The 24,536-nt window shown below is 46.3% G+C and overlaps 1 protein-coding gene across 23 annotated transcripts in view; it reads left to right on the plus strand.

Moving 5' to 3' along the window:
• The window catches only part of amph (amphiphysin), a 354,942-nt gene that overhangs the window by 126,494 nt on the left and 203,912 nt on the right, over window positions 1-24,536 (plus strand). For all 23 annotated transcript variants that reach the window (XM_038809956.1, XM_038809944.1, XM_038809948.1 and 20 more), the window contains exons 3-4: window positions 15,525-15,579; window positions 20,510-20,604. In XM_038809956.1, coding sequence (XP_038665884.1) covers window positions 15,525-15,579; window positions 20,510-20,604 — 150 coding nt within the window. The remainder of the gene's footprint in view (window positions 1-15,524; window positions 15,580-20,509; window positions 20,605-24,536) is intronic.

The raw sequence follows: 24,536 nt of genomic DNA on the forward strand, positions 1-24,536 counted from the left end.
GAGAGACCGAGGTGCCATTTAAGAATGGCACCCTAATCTCAGCCTCCATTGAAGAGCTCCGCTCGCTGGAGCTTCTCAGTGCAGGAAATGACGTTAAAGTGCGGATTCGGAGGGGATCACTGGGAACGACTCCACTAATCCCACCCATAACGGACTTTGTTTTATTGTTAAATCGCATCCGATGTCTTCTAACTTTTTTGCCATTGAACTCTATTTTGTGCAGCCACTCACCCCATGTGTAGCTGCTCTCTTTCCTTAGCCATCTGCATCTCCAACCCAACTGCTTTTCATCCTTTCTGATCCATGTTCCAAACTCAGAGAAACTTCCAAACTTTGGGCAAGGCAGCATTTATTCTTGCCTGAATACAATCAGCTTTTTGTCTCACAGTTTAATTATTTAGATTATTTTTAGATGATTCAGTAACACCAGGCAAGGTCAGGGGAATTGTTTCTACCTTCCCTTCATTACCTGGGCTTCAGCCATCCTCTACATCAAGCTGAAACAAGTGACGGGAGGGGATAAGTTAAGGTGACACCTCTGCCAGTTCAACTTACAATCACAGGTGGTCCGAGACCAAATTCCTAAACAGCGTGAATTTCTGTCTTAATTACACTCTGCATGAAATCTTCACTACTAATTAAGGAGGCCATTTGCGATATTAGTGCAGGCTGGTGACTGTGATGAACCCTTTTCATGAAAAGGACACCAAGGTCATTTTCACTATAGACATGACAAATATATCAGAAAATGTGGTTCATCTCGGCAGGACAGGAAAGTGGATGAATACCTGCTCTAACATAGATTAATAGATCCAGAATAGCTCCCTGAACTTTTGCAGCCATAATGTGTCAGAAGTTTCGGAGTCTGCAGGCAGGCCATTACAGCCATCTGCACAATCATGTAGGGAGTTTTGCTGCATTGACTGTAACAATGAGGTGAGCAGAGATTTGCCCTTCAGTCTGACTGGGATCCTTCAAGGATAGCAATGTGATAGGGATGACGTTTGTTTACTTTACTATACTTTGGCTGGTTACGTGTGCAAAAAAAACAATCGCTATAGTGCAAGAAACCCAGCTCCCCTCCCACAAGGAGCAGCCTAACTACCCCCCTAACCTAACCCCCTAGCCAAAATCTCTTAATAAAATTGTTTATCAAAGAGAAATGGAAGTAGATCATTCTTACTGTCCCCTTTGACCAATGACCACGTAACCAGCCAAAGTATAGTAAAGTAAACAAACGTTACCCTAACCCCCCCCCCGCTGACGATTAATTTTCCGCGAAGAAGTTGATAAATGGTTGCCGCCTCTGGGCGAACCCATACAGTTCATACAGTGACCCTCTCAAAGCAAACTTAATCTTCTCCAGACCGAGAAAGCTCGCCATATCTGATAGCCGAGCCTCCGACTTCAGAGGTTTTGAGTCCCTTCATGCCAGCAGAATTTGTCGCCGGGCTATCAGGGAAGCAAAGGCCAAAACGTCAGACTCTCTGTCCTCTTGGACTCCCGGGCCCTCCGAAAACCCCAAAAATAGTCACCTCTGGACTCATCACCACTCCTGTTTTCAGTACCCGGGACATAACATCCGCAAACCCCTGCCTGTACCACCTGAGTTTTGGACATGCCCAGAACATGTGGACATGGTTCACTGGTCCTCTCGCACATCTGGCGCACCTGTCCTCCAGTCCAAAGAACTTACCCATCCGAGCCACTGTCGTGTGGGTCCGGTGGACGACCTTGAACTGAATCAGGCTGAGTCTGGCGCATGTTGCGGTCGCGTTAACCTTGCTCAACGCCTCCGCCCATAAGCCCTCTTCTATCTCCCCTCCGAGCTCACTTAAGCTTCAGCTCCTCGGTCTGTGACTCCTCCGCTCCCATAAGTTCTTTATATATACCAGAGACCCTCCCCTCCCCCACCTAACCCCACACTACCCTGTCCTGGATCCCCCTGAGTGGCAGGCGTAGGAAGGACAGAATCTGTCTGCGTAGAAAGTCCCGCACCTGCAGGTACCTGAACTAATTCCCTCTCGCCAGCCCAAATTTCTCCTCTAACGCCCTCATGCTCGTGAAGCTCCCTTCCAAGAACAAATCCCCCATCCTCTCAACCCAGCCCTCTGCCATGCTTGGAACCCACCGTCCATGTTCCCCGGGGTAAACTGGTGATTGTCGCAAATTGGGGACCAGACTGATACTCCCATTCCCCCCATGTGCCATTGGCCCCAGATACGAAAAGTCACCATCACTAAGGGGCTGGTGGAGTACCGTGCATGCGGAGCGGCAGGGGCACCGTAACTCGGGCGCCAAACTGGCCCCCCTGCACGAAGCGGCCTCCATCCACCCCCAAACCGACCCCGCATCTACTTCCCTTTTTTAAACTGAAAGCAGAATAGATTTATTAATGAAAGCTTTTTGATATTGGAGGAGTTTCAAGGGGCTCTTGGGAACGAGTCACTGACAGCACATATTCAAATCCTCTTTCAATGAGGATACTTAACAAAATAAAAACACCTCTGCTCCATAAATATGCAACCAGGTTGTGATGCCAAAAATAACATCAAGCACCTGATACCAGAATACCCAAAGGTGTTATTTTCCGACCACGCACTCCCTCGAGAAACCTTGTATGCAGAGAGTGAGTACATGAAGATCGGGCGCACACAGCATTTGATTTTTTACAAATATCAATGGAGAATCTTGCAGAGAAAGTGCTAAAATTTTTGATATTCACCCTCCAGAGAATGCCCCTCTGTCATCTATTTCCCGCCTCCACTCTGATAAAGTCCATGTTAGGAAGGCCCACAGACAGCCATACTATGCTGCAGCCAATTGAGGCCTTTAAGTGAGCAGTTAGTGCCCAGTTGAGGGCCTCATCCCACTACTGCTGGTATTAATCAAGCAGCAGGCAAGGGACTCCCCAAGCAGGGGGTACGACGAGCAAACCCTGGCTTGTTTGCTTGCAGGCTGCCACGGGTTCCCTAATTTAAAGGCACTTGGAGTCTGATTGAAGCACCGGACATTGGGAAGGGGAGGGGGGGGGGGGGGGGGGCACTAAGAGTCAGCCTTCTGCCCTCGCTGTTAACCCCTCAGCCAGATCGCTCCTCCCTCACCCCATTCCACGATCTCACCCCTGCCAACGCTCACCCCTGCCTTGGTCCCTCCTCGATCCTAGGCCTTGGGTGGTGCTGCTGAGTACAGAAGAGCTGCCAGCCTCTGATTGGTCAATAACTCTCGATAGGACAGACCTCTGCCTCTGGGGTCCTTGATCCTGGGGAAGGCCTACTGCTGGCCTGTTAAGTGCCTGAGCAGCATACGGTGCGTTGGACCCTCCCGAAAAGAGGGGACACAGGGGTCCCACCAGCTCTCCAGCCAATGGCCAAGATTTCCATTGTTGCCACAAGGTTTTGCCCCGACTGTTTCGGGAAGCTTTTTTGATCACCAGTTGGAAATGGAGCTGTGACTGTAGGAAATGGTTATTCCTCCTTATTCTGAATCAACATATCCTGAAAGGGTATGATCAGTACTTCTTAGTTATATAACAAAAATATCAAGTGGAATTTGAAGTGTTCAACATATCCTTCCCAAAGCACTCTCAAATCAGCAAAGGGCCACCTAAAATTGATTTTTTTTAAAAGGACGAAGACAGAAGATGGGAGAAAACTAGCCAGGAATATAAAAACAGATTGTGAGAGATTTTACAAGTCTGTAAAAATGAAGAGAGTAGCTAGAGTCATGGTTGGTCACTTTGCAGCAGAGAATGATAAATTATCATGGGGAATGAAGCATCCTGAATGTGGTAGTCGGTATTAGGGGTATTATGGTACCTAGGTTGGAGGTACCTGAAACTGTAAGATCATTGGTGAAGCCTGCCTGCTGGTTCCGCCCAGTAAGGCGGAGTATAAGAGTCTGTGTTTCCCTAGCTGCTGCATTCTGTACCTGCGCTGCTGGGGGAAACATCTAGTCCAATCAAGCCTTCAATTGTACTCCAATCTCGCTTCGGGAGTTATTGATTGTGCATCAGTGAGAGGTTGAGCAAATATTTTCTGTCTGTCTTCACAGTAGAAGGCACAAGTTGCACACCAGAAATAGAGGGTCACCTCAGCAAAATAAGAGTGAAGAGATTAAGGTAATTAACATGAGCAGAGAAAAATACTGGAGAGACTGAGATGAATGGCAGCATCTACCTCATTGCTGAAGTGACCTGGGAGTTCTGCAAAATAACAATTTTGTCTTAATAGTGGCACTTTGGGTCTGGGTATTTGTCCGTTTTGAAAAATGATCCACAGTATATTTTTCTACTGTGTTGACGTAGTTCTTGTTAGTGATCGATATTCAGTGCAGCATAAATAACAGCATCAAATTGCTGTGCACTGTGGCTGATCCATGATGCAGTCGCAAAGCAGTGAAATATATCACCTCGTGCTGCTACTCTCTGGTTCTCCAGATTGTAGACGCAGGAATGGTTGGAGCCTTGTTGTGCATTCTGCCCAAGAAGACTCCCGCAATATAGTGAGAGAGGAGTGTGGCATCTTGTGGGTGTGCACCTTTCTGTTATCTCTGCTATAGTTAGAGGGGTAAGGTTGGAGGGGTAAGTGCCGCACATCTGCGATAATTTCCTCAAATGAAAGCAGTTGCCTTCAAACCTTGCCTACTGGCACCACATACTTGAAAATCATGCTTGCTGCGCCTGTGGTTCCTATGCATAATGTACTTCCTATACATAAACATACTTATGCTCTTTCAGCATTGACTTGAGGCAGCCACGATTGCTTGCTGCCCGCAAATAGTTGAAAAATTAGCCCCATTCTTGGGGATAGTCTATGGGGATTGAAACTATTTGACTATTTATTCAGTAGTATGTAAATCTAGAAGTAACAGTACTTACCCATTCTGTATAGTGTGGACTATTTCTCTCTGCAACCTTACAGAATGCTATTAATATATTAAGGAAAGCAACCCGCTGCTGCTTGCAGCTTGATCTGCAGCCTGCACTTTGAGATTGAGTTCCAAAGCCTGAATAGAATGCAGATTCTAAATTAATGCAACGGCACTTCCCTTACAATGTACCACATAGCTATTCAGAGTTAGATCATGATATAACGCCACAATGGCAAAATACAGATAACTTTGTGACAGATAATTTTTACAGATAACTTTACAAATCAGGAGTGCACATTTTCACAGTACATGCTAGAAGTGGATGCAATGGCGATTTCCCCCCTTTATTTTGACCTTTCATTATTCCTCAGGAGTTTCTAGATTTCTTCATACGCAGAAATGTTGCACCCATCCTTGTGTCTATTATGGTTTCTCCATCGGGAGATGTGATTATAGGTCAGATTTGTTTTCTATTTTGCAAGATGAGATGAAGGGTTTATTGCAGGACACCGTGAAACCTTTGAAGAGAGATTGACTAATGTCTTGAATTACTCTAAGGGTTCTTTGTGATTCGGACACAATAAATTAAGAAAACAATGACAGAGGTTAGTCTACTCTACTTTACTGATAAGAATAATATGATATAAGAATATAATATAAGAATATAATATAAGAATATTATAAGAATACAATACAAGAATCTCTTGCTCGTCTGGGACCCCGGTGTAGACGGCGGCTTCGAGATTCGGCTCCTGACACCTGTCGCGACTCAGGTCCGAGGTGAAGTCCAGTGAACAAGCAGAAGGGCCTCTTGGTTATACAGTGGAATAAACCAGTCTAGAAGAGATAAATGGCTGGGAAAGTCAGCAAGGTGTTGCAAATAGTTGGATATCTGGCGCCCGTTTCACGAATGCAGCGACCAGGTGTGGTTGCTGCCGTGGTGAAACGGGCGTGAAGGGCCGGCCGCTCGGCCCATCGGGCTCGGAGAATTGCCGTTCACTGTGAAAAACGGCGAGCGGCGATTTTTCCGAGCCGGGAAGGGGGGGGGGGGGGGGGGGGGGGGTAGGGGGAGAATCGCTGGAGGCGCTGGGGGGCGTATAAAATGTCAGGAGGCCCTCCCACGATTCTCCCACGCCACGTTGGGAGCGGAGAATTCCGCCCCATATCTCCCTCCTGTATTCTGACTCGTCGTTATTCGAGATCCGGCCCACTATGGTCATATCGTCAGCAAACTTGTAGAGGGAGTTGGAACCAAGTTTTGCCACGCAGTCGTGTGTGTACAGCGAGTAGAGTAGGGGGCTAAGTACGCAGCCTTGCAGGGCACCGGTATTGAGGACTACTGTGCAGGAGGTGTTGGTGTTCATTCTTACTGATTGTGGCCCTGGAAGGCTGCCAAATATTCTCACAATGGATAGAATTAACCCATCCCTTACATTTCACCCCCAGGATATTTGGGAGCATTCACTGTTGTCCCTTTGTTTCGGAACAACCTTCAAGACAAGAATGGGTACTTCTCAAAAAATGGTTACAAGCATGTAGAGTTAGTAAAAATAAAGATGAGTGGTAAAGTGTTAATAGTAAGAGTCTCGTACCCTGTAAAGGTGTTGCTGTTTCAGTGCCCCTTGACATCCTTTTACAGATACATTTGGTTGTCAGAAATACAAGTTGTATGTAGCAAAAATAAGTACAGAGAACATGGCCAAGCCTTGCACCCATTGAGGCTTCCAAAGGATCCCAACCACTCCGTAGCCCAACTCCAAAGAGTGTCAGTCTCGGGTTGTTTGAGTTTTTCCAACCTCACTTCTAATGTGTTCTGCCAAATTAATGATCCCTTTCCAGCTATCTGGCCCTATAAAAGGAAACAAGCTGAGCAAGAAATCTATCTCGTGCAGTGAGGGAACATTTGCACTGATAGTTTGTATCAGTAATTGTTCAACCGTGACATCCCGCATCATTGCCTTAAGGCCATATGTTCTTTCTCCCTTGTTAATTTTGAGTGTGATGTGGAGACTGGGTCATGGGATGAGCTTTTGATCGGAAATTGGCTATAAAATCATATTGAATATGTGTTAACTAAACTAAAATAAATGTCAGTTCAACTTGAGTAACGTACAATACAGTTCCAGTTTTCACAGGGTGAGATCTTACTCTTCCACCCCTTATCTCATTATTATTCTTGGTCACTTTCTTTCTCTAGCCCTTGAGTGGGGTGATCTGTGCAGAGAGAAAATTCACTTCTTTGTTTCTGTTTTCAATTCCTGTTTATTCCATAATCTATGGTAACTTGAATATGATCTCTGCATAATTGGATTGATACTCCTTTCTCTTTGACATTTGCAAATCATCCCATTCAAATATCAGTCAAAATAACATCGTGCATGAACTTAAAATATTATCCAGCTCTCCAAATTGTCTATCCATTTTGTGGATATTCCTCAACTGGTTTATTTGCTACCAGGCTCTTATGAGTTCTTATCCAAATAATTTACCCTGTCTCTCCATTTGTGCTAATTTCAACAGGTATCAGTCTATTTGAATGTATCCCAGCCATTTCAAAGTCAGTTTCTCTATGGAATATGTGTCAATGCCTTGATCACTTAATGATGTTATTTCACTCTGTTGACCCCATTGACCATTTCTGGCCATGCTATTTGTCAAGTAGTGTTCATGCATGGGGCCTGCTCTTCAATGCATAATAGCAAGCCTTCCTATTAGTCACTTCACATGTAATTCATCTGCACACGCAGTGCCCTCAATGTCATACCGCACATTCGGGAACGGTTTGTGATCTTATCAAAAGATCTCAAAGTTGTTGCTCATCGCTCCACATATGTCTCGATGCCTTGGGTGGTGACCAGAGTGTCAGACTTTGTTCTCTTAAATAAGCATAGGCAAGGACACAAGCATCACCAAGAGAATATGTATCAATTTACTAGCCTCCTCTAGATTTTCCCCTTCATATTAATGCCAGACTGAAATATTCCATTGCATTTCACCCCATTTCCAATTCCCATATCCTGTTTTGATTTCCTGTCTCAATTGTCTACCCTCAGTTACTTAATCTTATCCCAACCATGAGCCCAGGATAATTCCTGCAGTCCAATAAAATATCTTCATGTTTAAAACAGAAATCAAACATTTCCATTTCATTCCAGGCAGTAACATTGTGATTACTTGTTCTTTGTCTTAAGTTACATCTTTGTAAGGTAACTTGCTAAATTACATTTACTGTCTGCATCCCAGAATTGTCCCAAATTCAATCAACATTGTTGTTGGCTTTCAGATTTTTATTAATGTCCAGTTAATCTCGTCTTTGTCTTAAGTTGTAGAATTTCTTCTTCAAAAAATAGGCTTTGTCCTTATGTCCATGGACACCAGCTGAACCGCAAATCTTGTTCCACTTGCAATTATCTGTGAAGTAAAACACAAAAGATCCATTCTGCTTGAGGCAAAATTGGTTAATTAATCGGTCCATTCAAACTTAAAATTTGTAATTCACAATTCCTGTAAAAATAAATATACGCCTTCAGCTGTTAACAGGCAAGGGTTAATTCTCTGCTCATTTGGAAAAGCGGCGGAGTGAAAGTGTTTAACTGGACGTCATTACGTTGCCACCTCGCTTTGTTGGACTCCTTTTCTTTAACAATCACTACTTTACACTCCAATCGCAGAATCTTTCCATCTTTCTTCATGTGTCACTTATTGTGTTAGGAATAATTCTTTTTTTGAACCTGACAAGAAGTTCTAACTTGAGATCAGTCCAATACAGGATTGGCTATAATCATTTCAGATATTCCGAATTCCAATAAATCCCATTAGCTTTAATTATCGCACCCGTACACGTGTGAATTTGTATCGGATTAAAATTCCCAAATGTTGATCAGAAGTATCCTGGAATCATGCCTCTGGCCAGAAAAACATGACACTAGGTTTTGTTAGCTGTTTTGACTTGGGTCACTTAAACAAGGATCACAAAGATCACAATTTCGACAGAAAACATGAAGCCTTGCAACAGACACACATGAATCTCATTCACACACAAGCAGCGAAACATATAAACCTTAACGATAACATGACTCACCAACACCACATATTCATTTGCTCGTAAAGTTCAAGCACTTAATCATTTCTGCTTTTAACTGCCGTCACTGAGTTCCTATAAATCAACATTTAAACTGTATATTGAGTAATTCAGACACGTGGTTCTGGGCAATTTAAAAATCAATCAATTGTCTGCTGAAATAGTTAACTTCTGTGCTCCAATTTTATCTTCACATAAAGAAATCTTAACATTTCACATGTGCAGTCTCAATGGGCCGAATGGCCTCCTTCTGCACTGTATGTTCTATGTAACGTGCTTTGAAGAATCCAAATTTAATCACTGCCAAACTACATCCTAGCCTTGACCAGACAATAATCTCATATTTCTCTTGTCAGGATCTGTTTGCGCAGTATTTTCAATTCTAAGACACGTTTAATATCTCTCAAGGATTTTCCACTAATTTCTACTCCTTAATAGTATTTTTAACCACCCGATGCCGATCACGTCATAAAGAGAGTTAGGGAGTCACGGTCACAGATCTGCAAGTCTATCACCTCGCTACCGCCGATCCGCTCTTTCCTGAGCTGCCTTCACGACCTCTGCTAACGTTAGCTGTTGTTGTTCTACTTACAAGGATAGTGCTTCCCTCTCATGGGGCACCGGCCTACGTAAACAAATTAGTTTTTGAGCCAGAACCCCAGTCCGCTGCATTGCATCCTGGAACATGATAGGTCACAGATTCAAGCTCCTTGGGTGTCTGTCCCTTTCTGTTCAACATTGCTACTGAATCCTGTCTGACTACATCAAATATGTCTTGAATTACTTCAAGGGATCTTTATATTTCGGACATAATGTAATTGAGAGAACAATGACAGAAATTCATTTACTCTACTTTATTGATAAGAATAATATGATATAAGAATATAATATAAGCATATTATAAGATAAGAAGACAACACAAGAATCTCTCTCTTGTCGGGGACCCTGGGACGTTCGTGATTTGACTCTTGGCACCTGTCGTATCTCAGGTCCGAGGTGAAGTCCAGCAAACTAGCAGAAGGGCCTCTCAGTTATACAGTGGAATAAACCAGTCTTGAAGAGATAAGTGGCTGGGAAAGTCAGCAGGATGTTGCAAATAGTTGGATAACAAGCAGAGCTTGGCATGAGAACGCCTGAGTTTGAACACCTGGAGCTTTATGTCCCAGTCAACATCATGGCCCTGGAAGGCTGCCAAGTATCCTCACAGTGGACAGAATTAACACATCCCTTACAAATAGTGATAGAAATAAAAATAGAAAGGGTGGACAGAATAAAAGTCATACAATTTTGCAACACTTTCATGATCTCAGAATGTCCCACAGCATTTTACACTCAAATATCTTTGAAGTTTAGTTTGGGATAGTGGGTCACCAGGCATGACCATTCAAGCTGCTTGCAACCCCAGCCCAGTCCACTGTAGGGTCTAGAGAACTGCTGACCAATCGGATTTAGCCAATAGCTCTCTGAGCAAACTTCCCCCCCCCGAGGGAGGGGCGGAAACCCACCTTCAGCCAATTAACTTGTATTGGCAGGGTGTGTTCTCCGCCGCCGCCAACTCTTCAGCTGGATGGAAGGGATGCCCCACTATCCGAGAGAGACTGGTAATGTGGTTGATTCTTAACTTTCCTCTGAAAAATGAGCGGCATGGTGGCGCAGTGGTTAGCACTGGGACTACGGCGCTGAGGACCTAGGTTCGATCCCGGGTCACTGTCCATGTGGAGTTTGCACATTCTTCCCTTGAGTGTCCTCCCCCACAACCCAAAGATGTGTAGGTTAGGTGGATTGGCCATGCCAAATCACACCTTAATTGGATAACAAAATAATTGTTAAACTAACTAAACTATAACTAAATTTATAAAATAAAGTTCAAAAACACTTGCCTCTGAAATGGTCTAGCAAGCCACTGAGTTCATGGGAAATGTCATAGGCAACAAATTGCCTTGCCAATGTACCCATATCCCCAAGAAAGAATATATTTCAAAAAATATCTTCCATGCCAACACATGCCCCCCCCCAGCCATCCCCCATGACTCCATATAACCCCTATTGCCAACTTATGCCAGCCCACCCACAACTCTTTGCCCTTACACTCAACATTCCAGTATCCATTGTAGGCAGATCTCAGGAGTCGGGTTGAGATGAAATAAAATACAGTTATAAATGTATTTACAGACTTCACTGAATGGAAGCAACACTCCCATTCATGAAAGCCCATTCAAAACTTTTAAATCTCCCAATTATTTAATCACGTAATAAAAAAAACTTGTATTCATAATGCCACATATTCATAATGCCGCATGAAAGACAGTCGTTAAGGACAAGAGGGGGTTAATTTAAATGGCACTAATTCATTTCTCACCACCTGCCCCTAAACAAAAAGTTGTTTTGATTTGCTTCCCCCTTTTTAAGCAGTGATGTACTTGCCAACTCTTCAGTTTTGGTGTGATCCAAGTTCTTTTAATAAGCCATAGCAAACCTGAGATAGGATTAACTCAAAGGGTTACTTTATTTGCACACACATAAATTGCAAGAAGAGGATCACAACATTGCTTTCTTTACAGTCATACAGTAAAGAGGGATAGAGAAAATAAGGATTTACAATGCAGAGATCGCAAAAATTCACCTGGGTTCCAGAGTCCAAAATCAAAGTGCAATAAAGTATTCCTTCATGGAGGTGGGTAAGCTGAAAACCGATGCTGAATAATTCACTTTTCCATGGTGGTGTCGACTTCACATGATGGAATATGCACGCAGAGATATCTTGTAGGCAATGGTACAGGCTTTCCAGGAGAGACCGTGTGGATGGGACCAGGTGTCCAACCGGGGTCAGAGCTCCTTGTCTGTGAGGCTACCAGTTAGATGGTAAAATGGGAGACTACAACTTTCCAGAACAGCAAGGTAATATTGCTGGCTCCACAAACCATGTCACATAACTCCCACTTCTTCACACTGTCTGTGACAAAGGGTGTGTATCCCTCGTGTGGGTTCCCAAGATTGTTGAATGTCTCAACCATTAAGAATTGAAAGGAAGATTGTTGGCTCCTTTGTCTTAAAGAGATGTTGACTCTTATTGGCCTGCCTGGGTTATGAAATGCAGACGGCCTTTGCAAAGCTCTCTTTGAATTTGGTCTGTGCACAGTGCAGCATAAGTTGCCCTTCAGAGACAATGGGTGGGATTCTCCGTCGGCCGACACCGAAATCGGAAAAACCTGACTGCGCGTACAATTGGTTGTGACGCCAAAATTGTGGCCGGTGCCGGGCACACACCAGAATGTCACGCTCCTGTGCCTCGACAGCGGCGTCAATGTGTTCTACTCCGCACGTACAAGGAATGCCATTGGCATATCACTAATGGGCCTGACACGGTATTCTCCGGACCTCCACGATACTCCGCCACCACTGGGGAGAATTACCGATGGCAAGGTTCACTTGTGGTTTTAAAAATCAGGAAATGGGCACTGGCGCTGTTGAGAGAGAGAAGGTAAGACATACTCGCAGCGTGGTGTAATGACAACATTCTCTCGCTCAATCTCAGCAATACTAAAGAGCTGTTCTTGACTTCAGGAAGCAAAGTATCGTACACGCCCTTGTCTGTATCAATGGTGCCGAGGTGGAGATGGTTGACAGCTTCAAATTCCTAGCTGCACACATCACCAACAATCTGTCCTGGTCCACCCACATCGACACCATGACCAAGAAATCACCACAGCGCCTATACTTTCTCATGAAACTGAGGAAATTCGGCATGTCCACATGGCTCTTACCAATTTTTACAGATGCACCATAGAAAGCATCCTACCTGGCTGTATCACAGCCTGGTATGGCAACTGCTCAGCCCAAGACCGTAAGGCTTCAGAGAGTCGTGAACACAGCCCAGTCCATCCCACAGCTCGGCCCAAGACCTTAAGAAACTTCACAGAGTTATGAATACAGCCCGGTCCATCATGCGAACCCGCTTCCCATCCAAAAAACTCTGTCTACACCTCCGTTGCCTTGGGAAAATGTGCATCATAATCAAAGACTCCCTCCCACCCAGGTTATTCGCTCTTCCAACCTCTTCCATTGGGCAGAAGATACAAAAGTCTGAGAACACACACTAACATTCAAAAACAGCCTCTTCTCCCTGTTACCAGACTCCTGAATGACCCTCTTATGGACTGAATTGACTGTCCACACATCATCTTCTCTACTGAGTAGTACTACACTCCGTATGCTTCACCCTATGTATTTACATTGTGTATTTATTGTATGTCCTATGCTTTTCATGTATGGAACGATCTGGCTGGACTGCACGCATTTTTGGTGTAAGGGAATTCCACCAGTATGTCTATGGCTGGCAAACTGTGAAAATAACAGACCACCAGCTTTTGCCGGGCCTTTTCAAAGATAACAAAGTGACCCAGCCTTCCACATTGTGTCACCCCAGATCCAATGTTAATTGTTACTGGCAGCTAATTAATATTCCATGGAGCGTCACCCTGGAGGACGAATAGCAGTGGAGACTCGGGGTTTGATATGGAGGCTGAAGAAACTGGTCTGCCTCCAGTCCCAGTACTGAGGTTGAACCTGCATTGGTGATCCTCAGGCACTCCTGAGGAAGCGAAGGTCGCCTGTGCACTTCTAACCCCCCCCCCCTCCCCAGCCGATCAGGTTCCACCTACCACGGACCTGAGGCTGGCCGCTGAAAGGCATTGTGGGAGCGACGAGGATGAAACGGACAGGAGGCAGGAGTGATGTTATGGCCCTCAAGAAGAGGAACCAGGGGCGGGATTCTCCAACCCCCCCCCCCCCCCCCCCCCCCCCGCCGGATCGGAGAATCGCCCGAGGCCGGCGTCAATCCCGCCCTCGCCTTGTCTTGAATTCTACACCACCTGGGATTCGGCATGGGGCGGGAATCGTGCCACGCCGGTCGGACGGCCCCCCGCGACGCTTCACCGGCCCGCGATGGGCCAAAGTCCCACCGCAGACAAGCCTCTCCCGCCGGCGTGGATTAAACCACCTACGTTACAGGTGGGATTGGCGGCACGGGCGGGCGCCAGGGTCCTGGGGGGGGGGGGGGCACGGGGCGATCTGACCCCGGGGGGGTCCCCCCCACAGTGGCGTGGCCCGCGGTCGGGGCCCACCAATCGGTGGGCCGGCCTGTGCCTTGGGGGGCACTCTTTTTCTTTTGCCTTCGCCATGGTCTTCACCATGGCGGAGGCGGAAGAGACCCCCTCCCCTGCGCATGCGCCGGTATGATGTCAGCGGCCGCTGTCAGAGTACGCTGTGCCTGCTTTCGGATTGCAGAACATAGACTTTTTGCCATCTAAGAGATCGGTGGGACTCGGTTCGATTGGCTGACTGGTGGCCAATGAGTGGGTAGAAAGACTGTATTCTGCTCAGTAACAGGTGATTGGATCCTGCCCATTCGGGATGATTTTTCAGAGATTCAAGACAGTTGAGACTTGGATGCTCAGAGGAAAGGGGCTGCTCTCTCTTTCACTCTTGTTTTCTTCAGAAAAGTTGTATAGCTGCTGCATTTCTGAAACTGCAGACACCTGAATGAATCTACAATGAAAACCATTACAGACTGGAAACAGAAATCGCGAACTGAAAGCCTGAAATGAAGAAAGGTGTGTGAGAAAACAAACATCCGAAACAAAGGCTTTTATCCCTTTTCTTATTATTTTTCACCGCTCTTTTCCCCTCTGTTTATCTATCTTGTGTGTGTAGAAGATGGAGCAAGTTTGAGTGGGGGATGGGAGGGGGAGTTAAGAATTAGAAAATAGTTAACCTATTGAATCTGCTGCATATTTAATCATAGTTCTTGCTGTTAATAAAGTTAATTGTATTTAATTTTTACCAACCTTGTGTTGAGTTATTGGGCAGCCAAGGACCAAAGACTTTGGGTGTTTTCCTGAGAATTATTTGTTAATTTAAATTGCGTTGTGACTCCGGGTCACGTTGGGCTGGAATTGACCGTGCACTAGTCCAGGAGGTTGTAAATGAAAATCCGTGGCATTTCCATAACTCCACAAAAATCTAGGCCTTGGTGTTTGACTAGGGTGCAGCAACAGTTGAGGTGAGTAGGAATGAAGAGCAGAAACACAAGGTCATTAACATTATTCAATATTCACCTCAGCTACCCTTCACTGGAACTGCTGGATCTGTAAGATAGGTTTGGAGATTTATGTTATTTTTGAGTGACTAATTACAAACCATCTTGAGCAAGGTGAGCTATCTAAGCCTGCGGTGTTTGTCTTGACAGCCTCCTTGTATTTTAAATTCAGTCTAGAGAGTCCACCTGCATGAGATTGTATCTGAAACAGATACCTGGTATTGTCATTTTTATTGACCTTCTTTGAGGGTAGGGTGTGGCAAAGTCCATTTTGCAAATGATCACTGGTGACCTGTTGGTAACTTGCCAGGGGTTGGGAGAATGTGCTCGGCAAACAATCCAATTTGTTTGAACAATTACTGAATCCCTTTCAGTTTCACTTTGCGAACAGTGTATATTATCGTATTAAATTGGCATGCTTTCCACACACTGCTCACTGACTGGAGGATTTTTTATTCTTGTGCTTTTTTTCAGGCTGAAGGCAGTCGACTACAGAGGGAACTACGGGGCTATCTAACTGCAGTGAAAGGTTGTAACGCCATTTTGTTTTATGATTTTTTTTGTGCTGGACATGGATCTCGACACAATTATTCGCCAATTCTTTCCTACATAGTGGGTCCCTTCTGAGACCTATCATTTCTAAAATGATAAAATCTTCACCGTTATGCCTGGTGCATATATATTCACTCAACAGAATCATGGGTTGTACAGTCAGCACTCACAAGGCTATAGCCCATTTAGATCTCACAATCCCACCTCGTTTGGCTCCCCATAGGATTGCTCATAAAACCTGGCAGACCTATTTCTCTGCCTATTCTTCAATATTACGTGCAAGAAATCTCAGAACTTCATTGTGCTTTGTTCAAACAAAATATAGGTGACGTTTGGGCATCAAAGCTTGTTAAATCTTTAGTTTTCAAGGTTTTGGAGAAAATCATTTTTGTAACACTTTGGAAGAACCAAAGTTGCTGTTGCCAGGGAACAAGCCCCATATAGAACATAGAACATAGAACAGTACAGCACAGAACAGGCCCTTCGGCCCTCAATGTTGTGCCGAACAATGATCACCCTACTCAAACCCACGTATCCACCCTATACCCGTAACCCAACAACCCCCCCCAACCTTACTTTTTTTAGAACACTACGGGCAATTTAGCATGGCCAATCCACCTAACCCGCACATCTTTGGACTGTGGGAGGAAACCGGAGCACCCGGAGGAAACCCACGCACACACGGGGAGGACGTGCAAACTCCGCACAGACCGTGACCCAGCCGGGAACCGAACCTGGGACCCTGGAGCTGTGAAGCATTTATGCTAACCACCATGCTACCGTGCTACCTAAATATGTTGTCAAATCAGGGTCGAGATCACCTCATGTTGAAAATCATTAAGAAAAAGGTGCAGTTTGTGATGAGTTTATTAGGTAATACTCCTAAAACTGAATTATGAATAGACTAAGATGATTCTCTCCAATTCATGTGTTTGTTAACTGCTTGGTGATGATGAGAATGTATCTGCTGAATGTGTTTTTATCAAATTGAATGAATCAGGATGAATACTCATGTTACAGAGCCTGGATTTTTGCTCCCAAGGCTAGGTTTTGCAGTGTCAGGAAAATTCCCGACTCGAGGGGCGGCACAGTGGTTAGCACTGCTGCCTCATGGCATTGACGACCCGGGTCCGATCCCCGCCCCGGGTCACTGTCTGTGTGGAGTTTGCACATTCTCCCTGTGTCTGCGTGGGTTTCACCCCCACAACCCAAAGATGTGCAGGGTAGGTGGATTGGCCACGCTAAATTGTCCCTTAATTAGAAAACATAATAACTGGGTACTGTAAATTTAAAAAAAAAGAAAATTCCCAACTCAGCACACCCGCCTCTGGAGAAACAGTCCCAAAAGTTTTTGTTCCGGGGGCAGGCACATGCTGGAGCCGGCCCACCGTCCCCGGAAGCAACTCTGAGACATCGCCATTCCTGGCAAAAATAGGATCTGTTGAAAACGAAGGCAGGACTGACTTCTGGATCTATGATCCCGCCACCATTTTGGATAATGTGCTGAGGACCCACTCTCACTGAAAATTATGCCCTGATGTTAACTCTTAAGTCGAAGTGATTTCCTTGGTGTAATCCTTCAAAAAGATTTATTTGGTCAACCATCACGGGAGACTACTTTTAAAAGGATAGAAATTGCTGAATGAAGACAAGACCGTTCACCTCGTTCAACTTCTGCCATCCTATACCCATGATACCGCATTATTGGAGCTGCTGACTAAGTAACATGAAACTACTTCTTGTATCCACAAGATTGACATTGCAAACAATTTAATGTTAAGTCTTAGAATGATTTTTGAGGGAAACTGAGAGTGGCAGGACACAATTGGATATTGTTCGACAGGCTTAGTAATTTTACTGGCGGTTGAAATTTGTGAATGGCTGTCTGCCTGGTTTTAGACCAGGCAGTCCAGTTTTTAGCTGACCTGTCCACTGTTTGGTACCGGTTGACTTTGTATCCAGTACTCTTGGGTTGGGATGGAAGGATCATTTAAGAGTCAGCCACCTGAAGTAATTCTGCAAAATACAGGAGCCTACAAGGCAGTGACGAGCCAGCATTCAGTTGCTGTTCCATTATAGTCGCAAACACATGTGATTCTGGTGGATTTTTTAGTTTGGGATGGGATGCTCAGGGTCATGTCATCACCAGGCATGATGACATTTAATTTTTTTTTTAAATTTGAAGTACTCAATTCATTTTTTTCCAATTTTCCAATTTAGAGGCAATTTAGCCCACCCTGCACCACCTTTTTGATTTGGGATTGGATTGGATTTGTTTATTGTCATGTGTACAGAGGTACAGTGAAAAGTATTGTTCTGCGTACAGCTCAGGCAAACCATTCCCTTTATGAAAATAAAAGACATAGGACAAACATTAAATATACAATATAAATACAGACACGGGCCAAGCGTACAGGAGTGTAGTACTACTCTGTAGAGAAGATGTGTGACGAGATCAGATTAGTCTATAAGAGGGTCTGTTAGGAGTCCAGTTGCAGCAGGGGAGAAGCTGTTTTTGAATCTGTTAGTGCGTGTTCTCAGACTTTTATATCTCCTGCCCGATAGAAGAAGTTGGAAGATTGAATAAGCCAGGTGGGAGGGTCTTTGATTATGCTGCCCGCTTTCCCAAGGTAACGGGAGGTGTAGACAGAGTCAATGGATGGGAGGCGGATTTGTGTGATGGACTGGATGGTGTTCACGACTCTCGGAAGTTTCTTGCAGTCTTGGGCCGGACAGTTGCCATTCCAGGCTGTGATGCAGCCAGATAGGATACTTTCTATGGTGCATCTGTAAAAGTTGGTAAGAGTCAATGTGGACATGCCGAATTTCCTTAGTTTCCTGAGAAATTATAGGGTTTAGGCGCTGTTGTGCTTTCTTGGTGGTAGCGTTGAAGTGGGTGGGCCAGGACAGATCGTTGGTGATGGGTACACCTCACAATTTGAAGCTGTCAACCATCTCAGTTCAGCCCTGTTGATACAGACAGGGATGTGTACGATACTTTACTTCCTGAAGTCAATGACCAGCTCTTTAGTTTTGCTGACATTGAGGGAGAGATCGTTGTCGTTACACCACTCCACTAGGTTATCTATCTCCCTCCTGTATTCTAACTCATCGTTGTTCGAGATCCGACCCACTACGGTTTGCCAGCAAACTTGTAGATGGAGTTGGAGCCACATTTTGCCACGCAGTCTCATGAGTCTGGGAGTATAGTAGGGGGCTAAGTACGCAGCCTTATGGGGACCACATATTGAGGACTATCATGGAGAAGGTGTTGTCGTTTATCCTTACTGATTGTGGTCGATGGGTCAGGAAGTCGAGGATCCAGTTGCAGAGTGAGGAACCAAGTCCTAGGTTTTGAAGCTTTGATATGAGCTTGGCTGGGATTATGGTGTTGAAGGCAGAGGTGTAGTCAATAAATAGGAGTCTGATGGAGGAGTCCTTGTTGTGGAGATGCACCAGGGATGAGTGTAGGGCCAGGGAGATGGCATCTGCTGTGGACCAGTGGCATCTTTGGGTTATGGGGATGAAGACATGGGGAGAATGTGCAGAATACACACGATCAGTGAACCAGGCCAGGATTGAACCTGGGTCCTCGGTGCCGTGAGGCAGCAGTGCTAGGCACCGCCACCGTGCCGTCATGGTGATGTTATTATCTATGTGCACACCGATGTCTTTCGCAGTGCACTGTGTTGTTGCCGGAACTGCCTGCTCTGATGTAATTTTTTCTTGGCCCCCGATGGTAGCCGTCCTTATTCTAACTTCTTACCTCATCTGAAGTAACTTACATCCGTGAAGTGACTGTCCTGGTATAACCAGGGGAAGTTAATTTTTGTTTTCATGTATTGAAAGAGTTAAACAACTTTTTTTGATGCAAATTCGGGTCTGTCAGGTTAAAAGTGACTCAAACTCTGAAATATCCAAGCAGGATATTGGCAGAAGCCCTGTAGAAAAACTAGACAGTCATTTTCCCTCAGCCAAATCTAATAACCGACCTAAACAACAGCAAATTCATTATAGTCAGCACACTGGTTTTGGTGGGATTCCCACCTGCACTTGGGCACTCACCACTTGGGCTGCGGCAGGAAATGTCCATTGCTATGAGTGGCCACTGACCCAGCACCTTAACGAAATAGATTATCTTGTAGGAAAGAATTTTCCTAGTGCACAAAATAGAAAAATCTGCTGGCTTGGCATGGACACTCAGTGTGCCTAAATTTACTGCCCAGGTCCTTATGTGCTAGGCTCCATTGTGCCTCTCCACAGAAACAATGGCTGCTCTGATCTATACCTTGCTGTAGGCGTCCAGAGTTGTCAAGTTGATATGCAGGATGTCACTGGCATTATTGCCCAATTTAAATGCAAACATGCATTCTGAGCAGGATCTCACCTGGGCTGTCGTTACAGTCATTGGAAAATTAGGTGGACTATAAAATGCGCAAGGATGCAAAGTGGACATGTTAAGAGGGTGACTGTAGGTATGGATCTGCCCCCATTTCCTGATGCTCGGGCAGCACAAAGATAGACGGATATTTTGCTCCTGGTTCCAGGCCTCCAAAACTATTGCTGCATTTACCAGTTTATTCATGTCAGAATCTACTTCATTTCTCCTTCATTCACGTTCAGTACGGTCCAAACTGTGGGGAAAAAAAAACAAAGGTTAAGTTTCAATCCTAACTCTTTGATTTGGCTCTGAATCTTAAAAAATGGTCAACCCCCAGCAGTCCCCCCCTCCTGCCAGTTATTTCTATTCTATACGGTTTGAAGGTGGAGTAATGAATCTACATACACCGAAAGAAAGAATGGTCAACAGGGATGCTTGCATTATTGTGCAAAATCAATGTGCAAAATCAATGTGCAAGTGCACACCTCTAAAACCTCTGACAGTCTGATCTATTTATTTTCTTCAGGGATGCAGGAAGCCTCCACAAAGCTCACAGAGTCACTGCATGAGGTCTACGAGCCTGAATGGTATGGCAGGGATGATGTTAAAACTGTGGGACAGGTAAGATTAAGAGTATATGAATTAAGCTTCCTCTTTCAGGAAGGCTAATGATGAGAAAACTGAGGAAGTGCGACAGAAATACATGTCTGTTATGATTGGTATAAAGATTGCTAACTTTCACTGCACAAAAACTGTTAGATACACTTCAAATCGTGGCTTGTATCCGGAAACACTTTAATACAGTAACACAAATACAGGAGCGCACGGTGGTGCAGTGGTTAGCACTGCTGCCTCAAGACACTGAGGACCCAGGTTCGATCCTGGCCTCGGGTCACCGTCCGTGTGGAGTTTGCACATTCTCCCCTTGCCTGCGTGGTTCGCACCCCCACAACCCAGGATGGGTGGATTGGTCACACTAAATTGCCCCTTAATTGGAAAAAGGAAAAAATTATTTTAATAAAACAAACAAACACTTGTACGTAGCAAGATATTGGACTGTTGCAACAGGGTCGTTTGTCACAAAATAGTAACTGAAAATAAATCAGGTGCCGATTCCTGCATTGTAGTTTATGGTGTTCTGGGCCGGGATTCTTCCGCAATTGGGGGGCGGGCTACCGGCGGCAAAGAGTGGCGTGAACCACTCTGGCGTCGGGCTGCCCGGAAGGTGCGGAATCCTCTGCACTTCCGGGGGCTAGGCCGGCGCTGGAGTGGTTGGCGCCGCGTCTATGGTCGGCAGGGGGTCGGACAATCCTGCACCTGGTCTCTGGGGAGGTCATTAACTTTGAGAAATAAATTCAAACTCCCAGTTGTGAACTGAAATAATTGTACCTTAAGATTCCATGGACGGAATTCTCCGCAACGGCCGACGCCGTCGTTAAACCCAGAGTGTTTCACGACGGAGTCGGAGGCCGCTCATCGCCCCCTATTCTCCCCGCCCCGGGGGGCTAGGAGCGGCGTTTCATGAAACTCAGCCGCCGGGCCTTGACGCTGGCGTCAAGGCGGCGCTGATAATGACGCGGCCGGCGGCGCGAAATGACGTCACCTGCGCATGCGCGGTTGCCGTCTTCCCCTCCGCTGCCCTGCAAGATGTGGTGGCTTGATCTTGTGGGGCTGCAGAGGGGAAAGAGTGCGTCTCTTGGAGACACCGGCCCGACTATTGGTGGGCACCGATCGCGGGCCAGTCCTCTCCCGAGCACGGCCGTGGTGCTCGATCCCCTCTCCGCCCCCCCACAGGCCCCACACTTACCTTTTGCGCTATGTTCACGCCGGCAGTGACCAGGTGTGGTTGACACCGGCGTGAACCGATCGGGAATGGCAGGCCGCTCGGCCCATCTGGGCTGGAGAATCGCGGTTGTCACTGTGAAAAACGGCGACCTGCGATTCTCCGAGCCGCGTGTCGCAAAACGCGACACGCCATTTTGGGGGGGTGGCAGAATCGCGGGGGGTGCCAGAGCGGCCCTCCCGCGATTCTCCCACCCGGCCTGGGGAGCGGAGAATCGCGCCCCATGTTTTTCCCACCTCCCCAAAATGGCTTGTCGCGGAATCGCCGCTCGCTGTTTTTCACGGCCCGGATGGGCCGAGCGGCCTGACGTTCCCGACCTGTTCAAGCCGGCGGCAACCACACTTGGTCGCTGCCGGCGTGACATAGTGCGAAAGGTAAGTTTGGGGCCTGTGGGGGGGGGGGGGGGGGGGGGGGGGGGGGATCGAGCACCATGGCCGTGCTCGGGAGGGGACTGGCCCGCGATCGGTGCCCACCGATCGTCGGGCCGGCGTCTCCAAGAGACGCACTCTTTCCCCTCCGCCGCCCCACAATATCAAGCCGCCACGTCAGCGGAGGGGAAGACGCCAACCGCGCATGCGCGGGTTGGAACCGGCCAACCTGCGCATGCGCGGCTGACGTCACTTAGGCACCGCCGTCGCGTCCTTCTCGGCGCGCCGCTTTGATGCAAGCGTCAAGGCCCGCCGGCTGAGTTTCTCGAAACGGCGCTCCTAGCCCCCCCCCGGGGTGGGTGGGGGAATTGGGGGCGAGGAGCGGCCTCAGACGCCGTCGTGAAACTCGGCCGAGTTCACGACGGCTTTCCCGATGCCGCGCAGCATCGGAGAATCGCGCCCCTATTCCTTAAGCCTGAATATCTCCACAGATCACTCCCGTTCTATCTTCTTACAACCCAAGAACTTCCCTGTACTTGACAGAATCTTTAGAGAAGGATGTAGAGGAACAAATTTGCGAGGAAATTATAGAGCATAACGAGGGACCTTAGTGATCCAAAAACAGGCTGGAACAGTTGCAGTGTAAAGTGCAAAGGAGGGTAAAAGCAGAGTGTGTTCAGGAGAATTGTTTTTAGCCGTCTTTACAGCCCAATGAGAAAGGAGAATGAGGTGGGCCAAGGAGATCAAGTGCCTATAGTCTGCAGCAGAACATATTTAGGGGACATTGATCATTGTATCATATGTTTTCGGTTGGCTATGGAAAAGTACAAACAATTCAAAATAATTATCTGTCGGAAAGCCAACTTCAAAGCGGCAAGTCTGTTTCTGGGCCAAATGAATTGGACTCAGGTTGGCAGGAAAAATGGTAACTGAACAATGGGCAATCTTCGGAGAAGAGATGGATTCAGGCATTGTCTAGGTATATTCCTTTGAAAGGTTGTGCAAACAAATCCAGATCTCCCTGGATAACATAGAGATGAAGATGAAGGAAGAAAAACTATGCTTGTAACAAATGTCGGGCGGATAATACAGTGGAGAATGTGGCTGAGTGTGAAGTTTCCGAGGGAAAAGGAAGAAACAAATAAGAGAAGGAAAGAGAGAGTATGAAAATAGACAGGCGTCTAACATAAAAGGAAATCCAAAGGTTCTCTCTAGTCGTATAAATAGTAAAAGAATGGTAAAAGGAGGTGTAAGGACCAAAAGTAGGATTTATGTGTGGAGGCAAAGGGCATAGCTGAGGTATTAAATAGATGCTTTGCATCTGTCTTCCCCAAATAAGAAGATGCTACTCAGGCTTTGGTGAAACAGGTGCAATTAATACACGAGAAGGGTTTAAAATTCAAAAGGGAAAGGTATTGGATAAGCTGCCTGCACTTAAAGCTGATAAACCAGCAGGACTAGATGCAATGCATCCAAGGATGCTGAGGGAAGTGATGGTGGAAATTGAGGAGGCAGTGGTTTTAGGATCCTAAACTAGAACCCAACTATTTCCAATTTGTAAAACTGTGCAGAAATGTTACTGCGCCACAGGAGGAGTGATAACACAGACCCATAGGCATCTTTAATGTTAAAGCAAACTTTAATTTAATTACAGAATTAACCATAGTAGTAACAAAGAAATAGCTTTACAGTTACTAGTTACCACAGTTACTTTAACTAAAAGAAGAAACTTTAGGTGCGATTCTCCAGAAAGATTTCTAAGTATGGTGGCAAACAGGAACTGCAGCCCGCTTCCTGGCGCTCGGCCCAGCGAGGCCAGCAACGCTATTCAATGCTAATTGGTCCACTTAACGAGGCCCAACGGGCGTCTCGCCGTAAATGAAGGCTCGCCAGCCTCCTGCTAACAACGTCGAGCAGCACTTAAGCTGCACTTGCTCAGCCAATCACAGCTCGCATCAAGGGCGCCCAGGAGACTGGCATCAAGATTTGGGGATGCAGATCTGGGGAGGCTCTGAGATGCAGTGAAGGCCAGGAGGGATGTCCTGTTCTCCCGAGAGTCCCGGAGGGTCAGCCAGTGCTGCCTGGGACGAGGTGGTGGCAGCTGTGAGTGCCAGGAGTATGACCAGGAGGAATGGCCTCCAGTGCCGGAAAGAACAAGGCCTTTCTGCACCCACATGAGCGTCTACCACATCAACTCTCCATGCGACCCCCAATCTTCCTTCCACCCCCCTCTCCCTTCAACCCTCCCTCCACCCCACTCCCTTCAAACCTCCGAATCCTTCCTTCACACCCTCCTCCCACCACTGTGAACCACGCGTGAGGCAAACAATGCCCTCCCTGTA

This window comes from Scyliorhinus canicula, chromosome 10, assembly GCF_902713615.1.
Source record: "Scyliorhinus canicula chromosome 10, sScyCan1.1, whole genome shotgun sequence".
Classification (NCBI taxonomy): domain Eukaryota; kingdom Metazoa; phylum Chordata; class Chondrichthyes; order Carcharhiniformes; family Scyliorhinidae; genus Scyliorhinus; species Scyliorhinus canicula.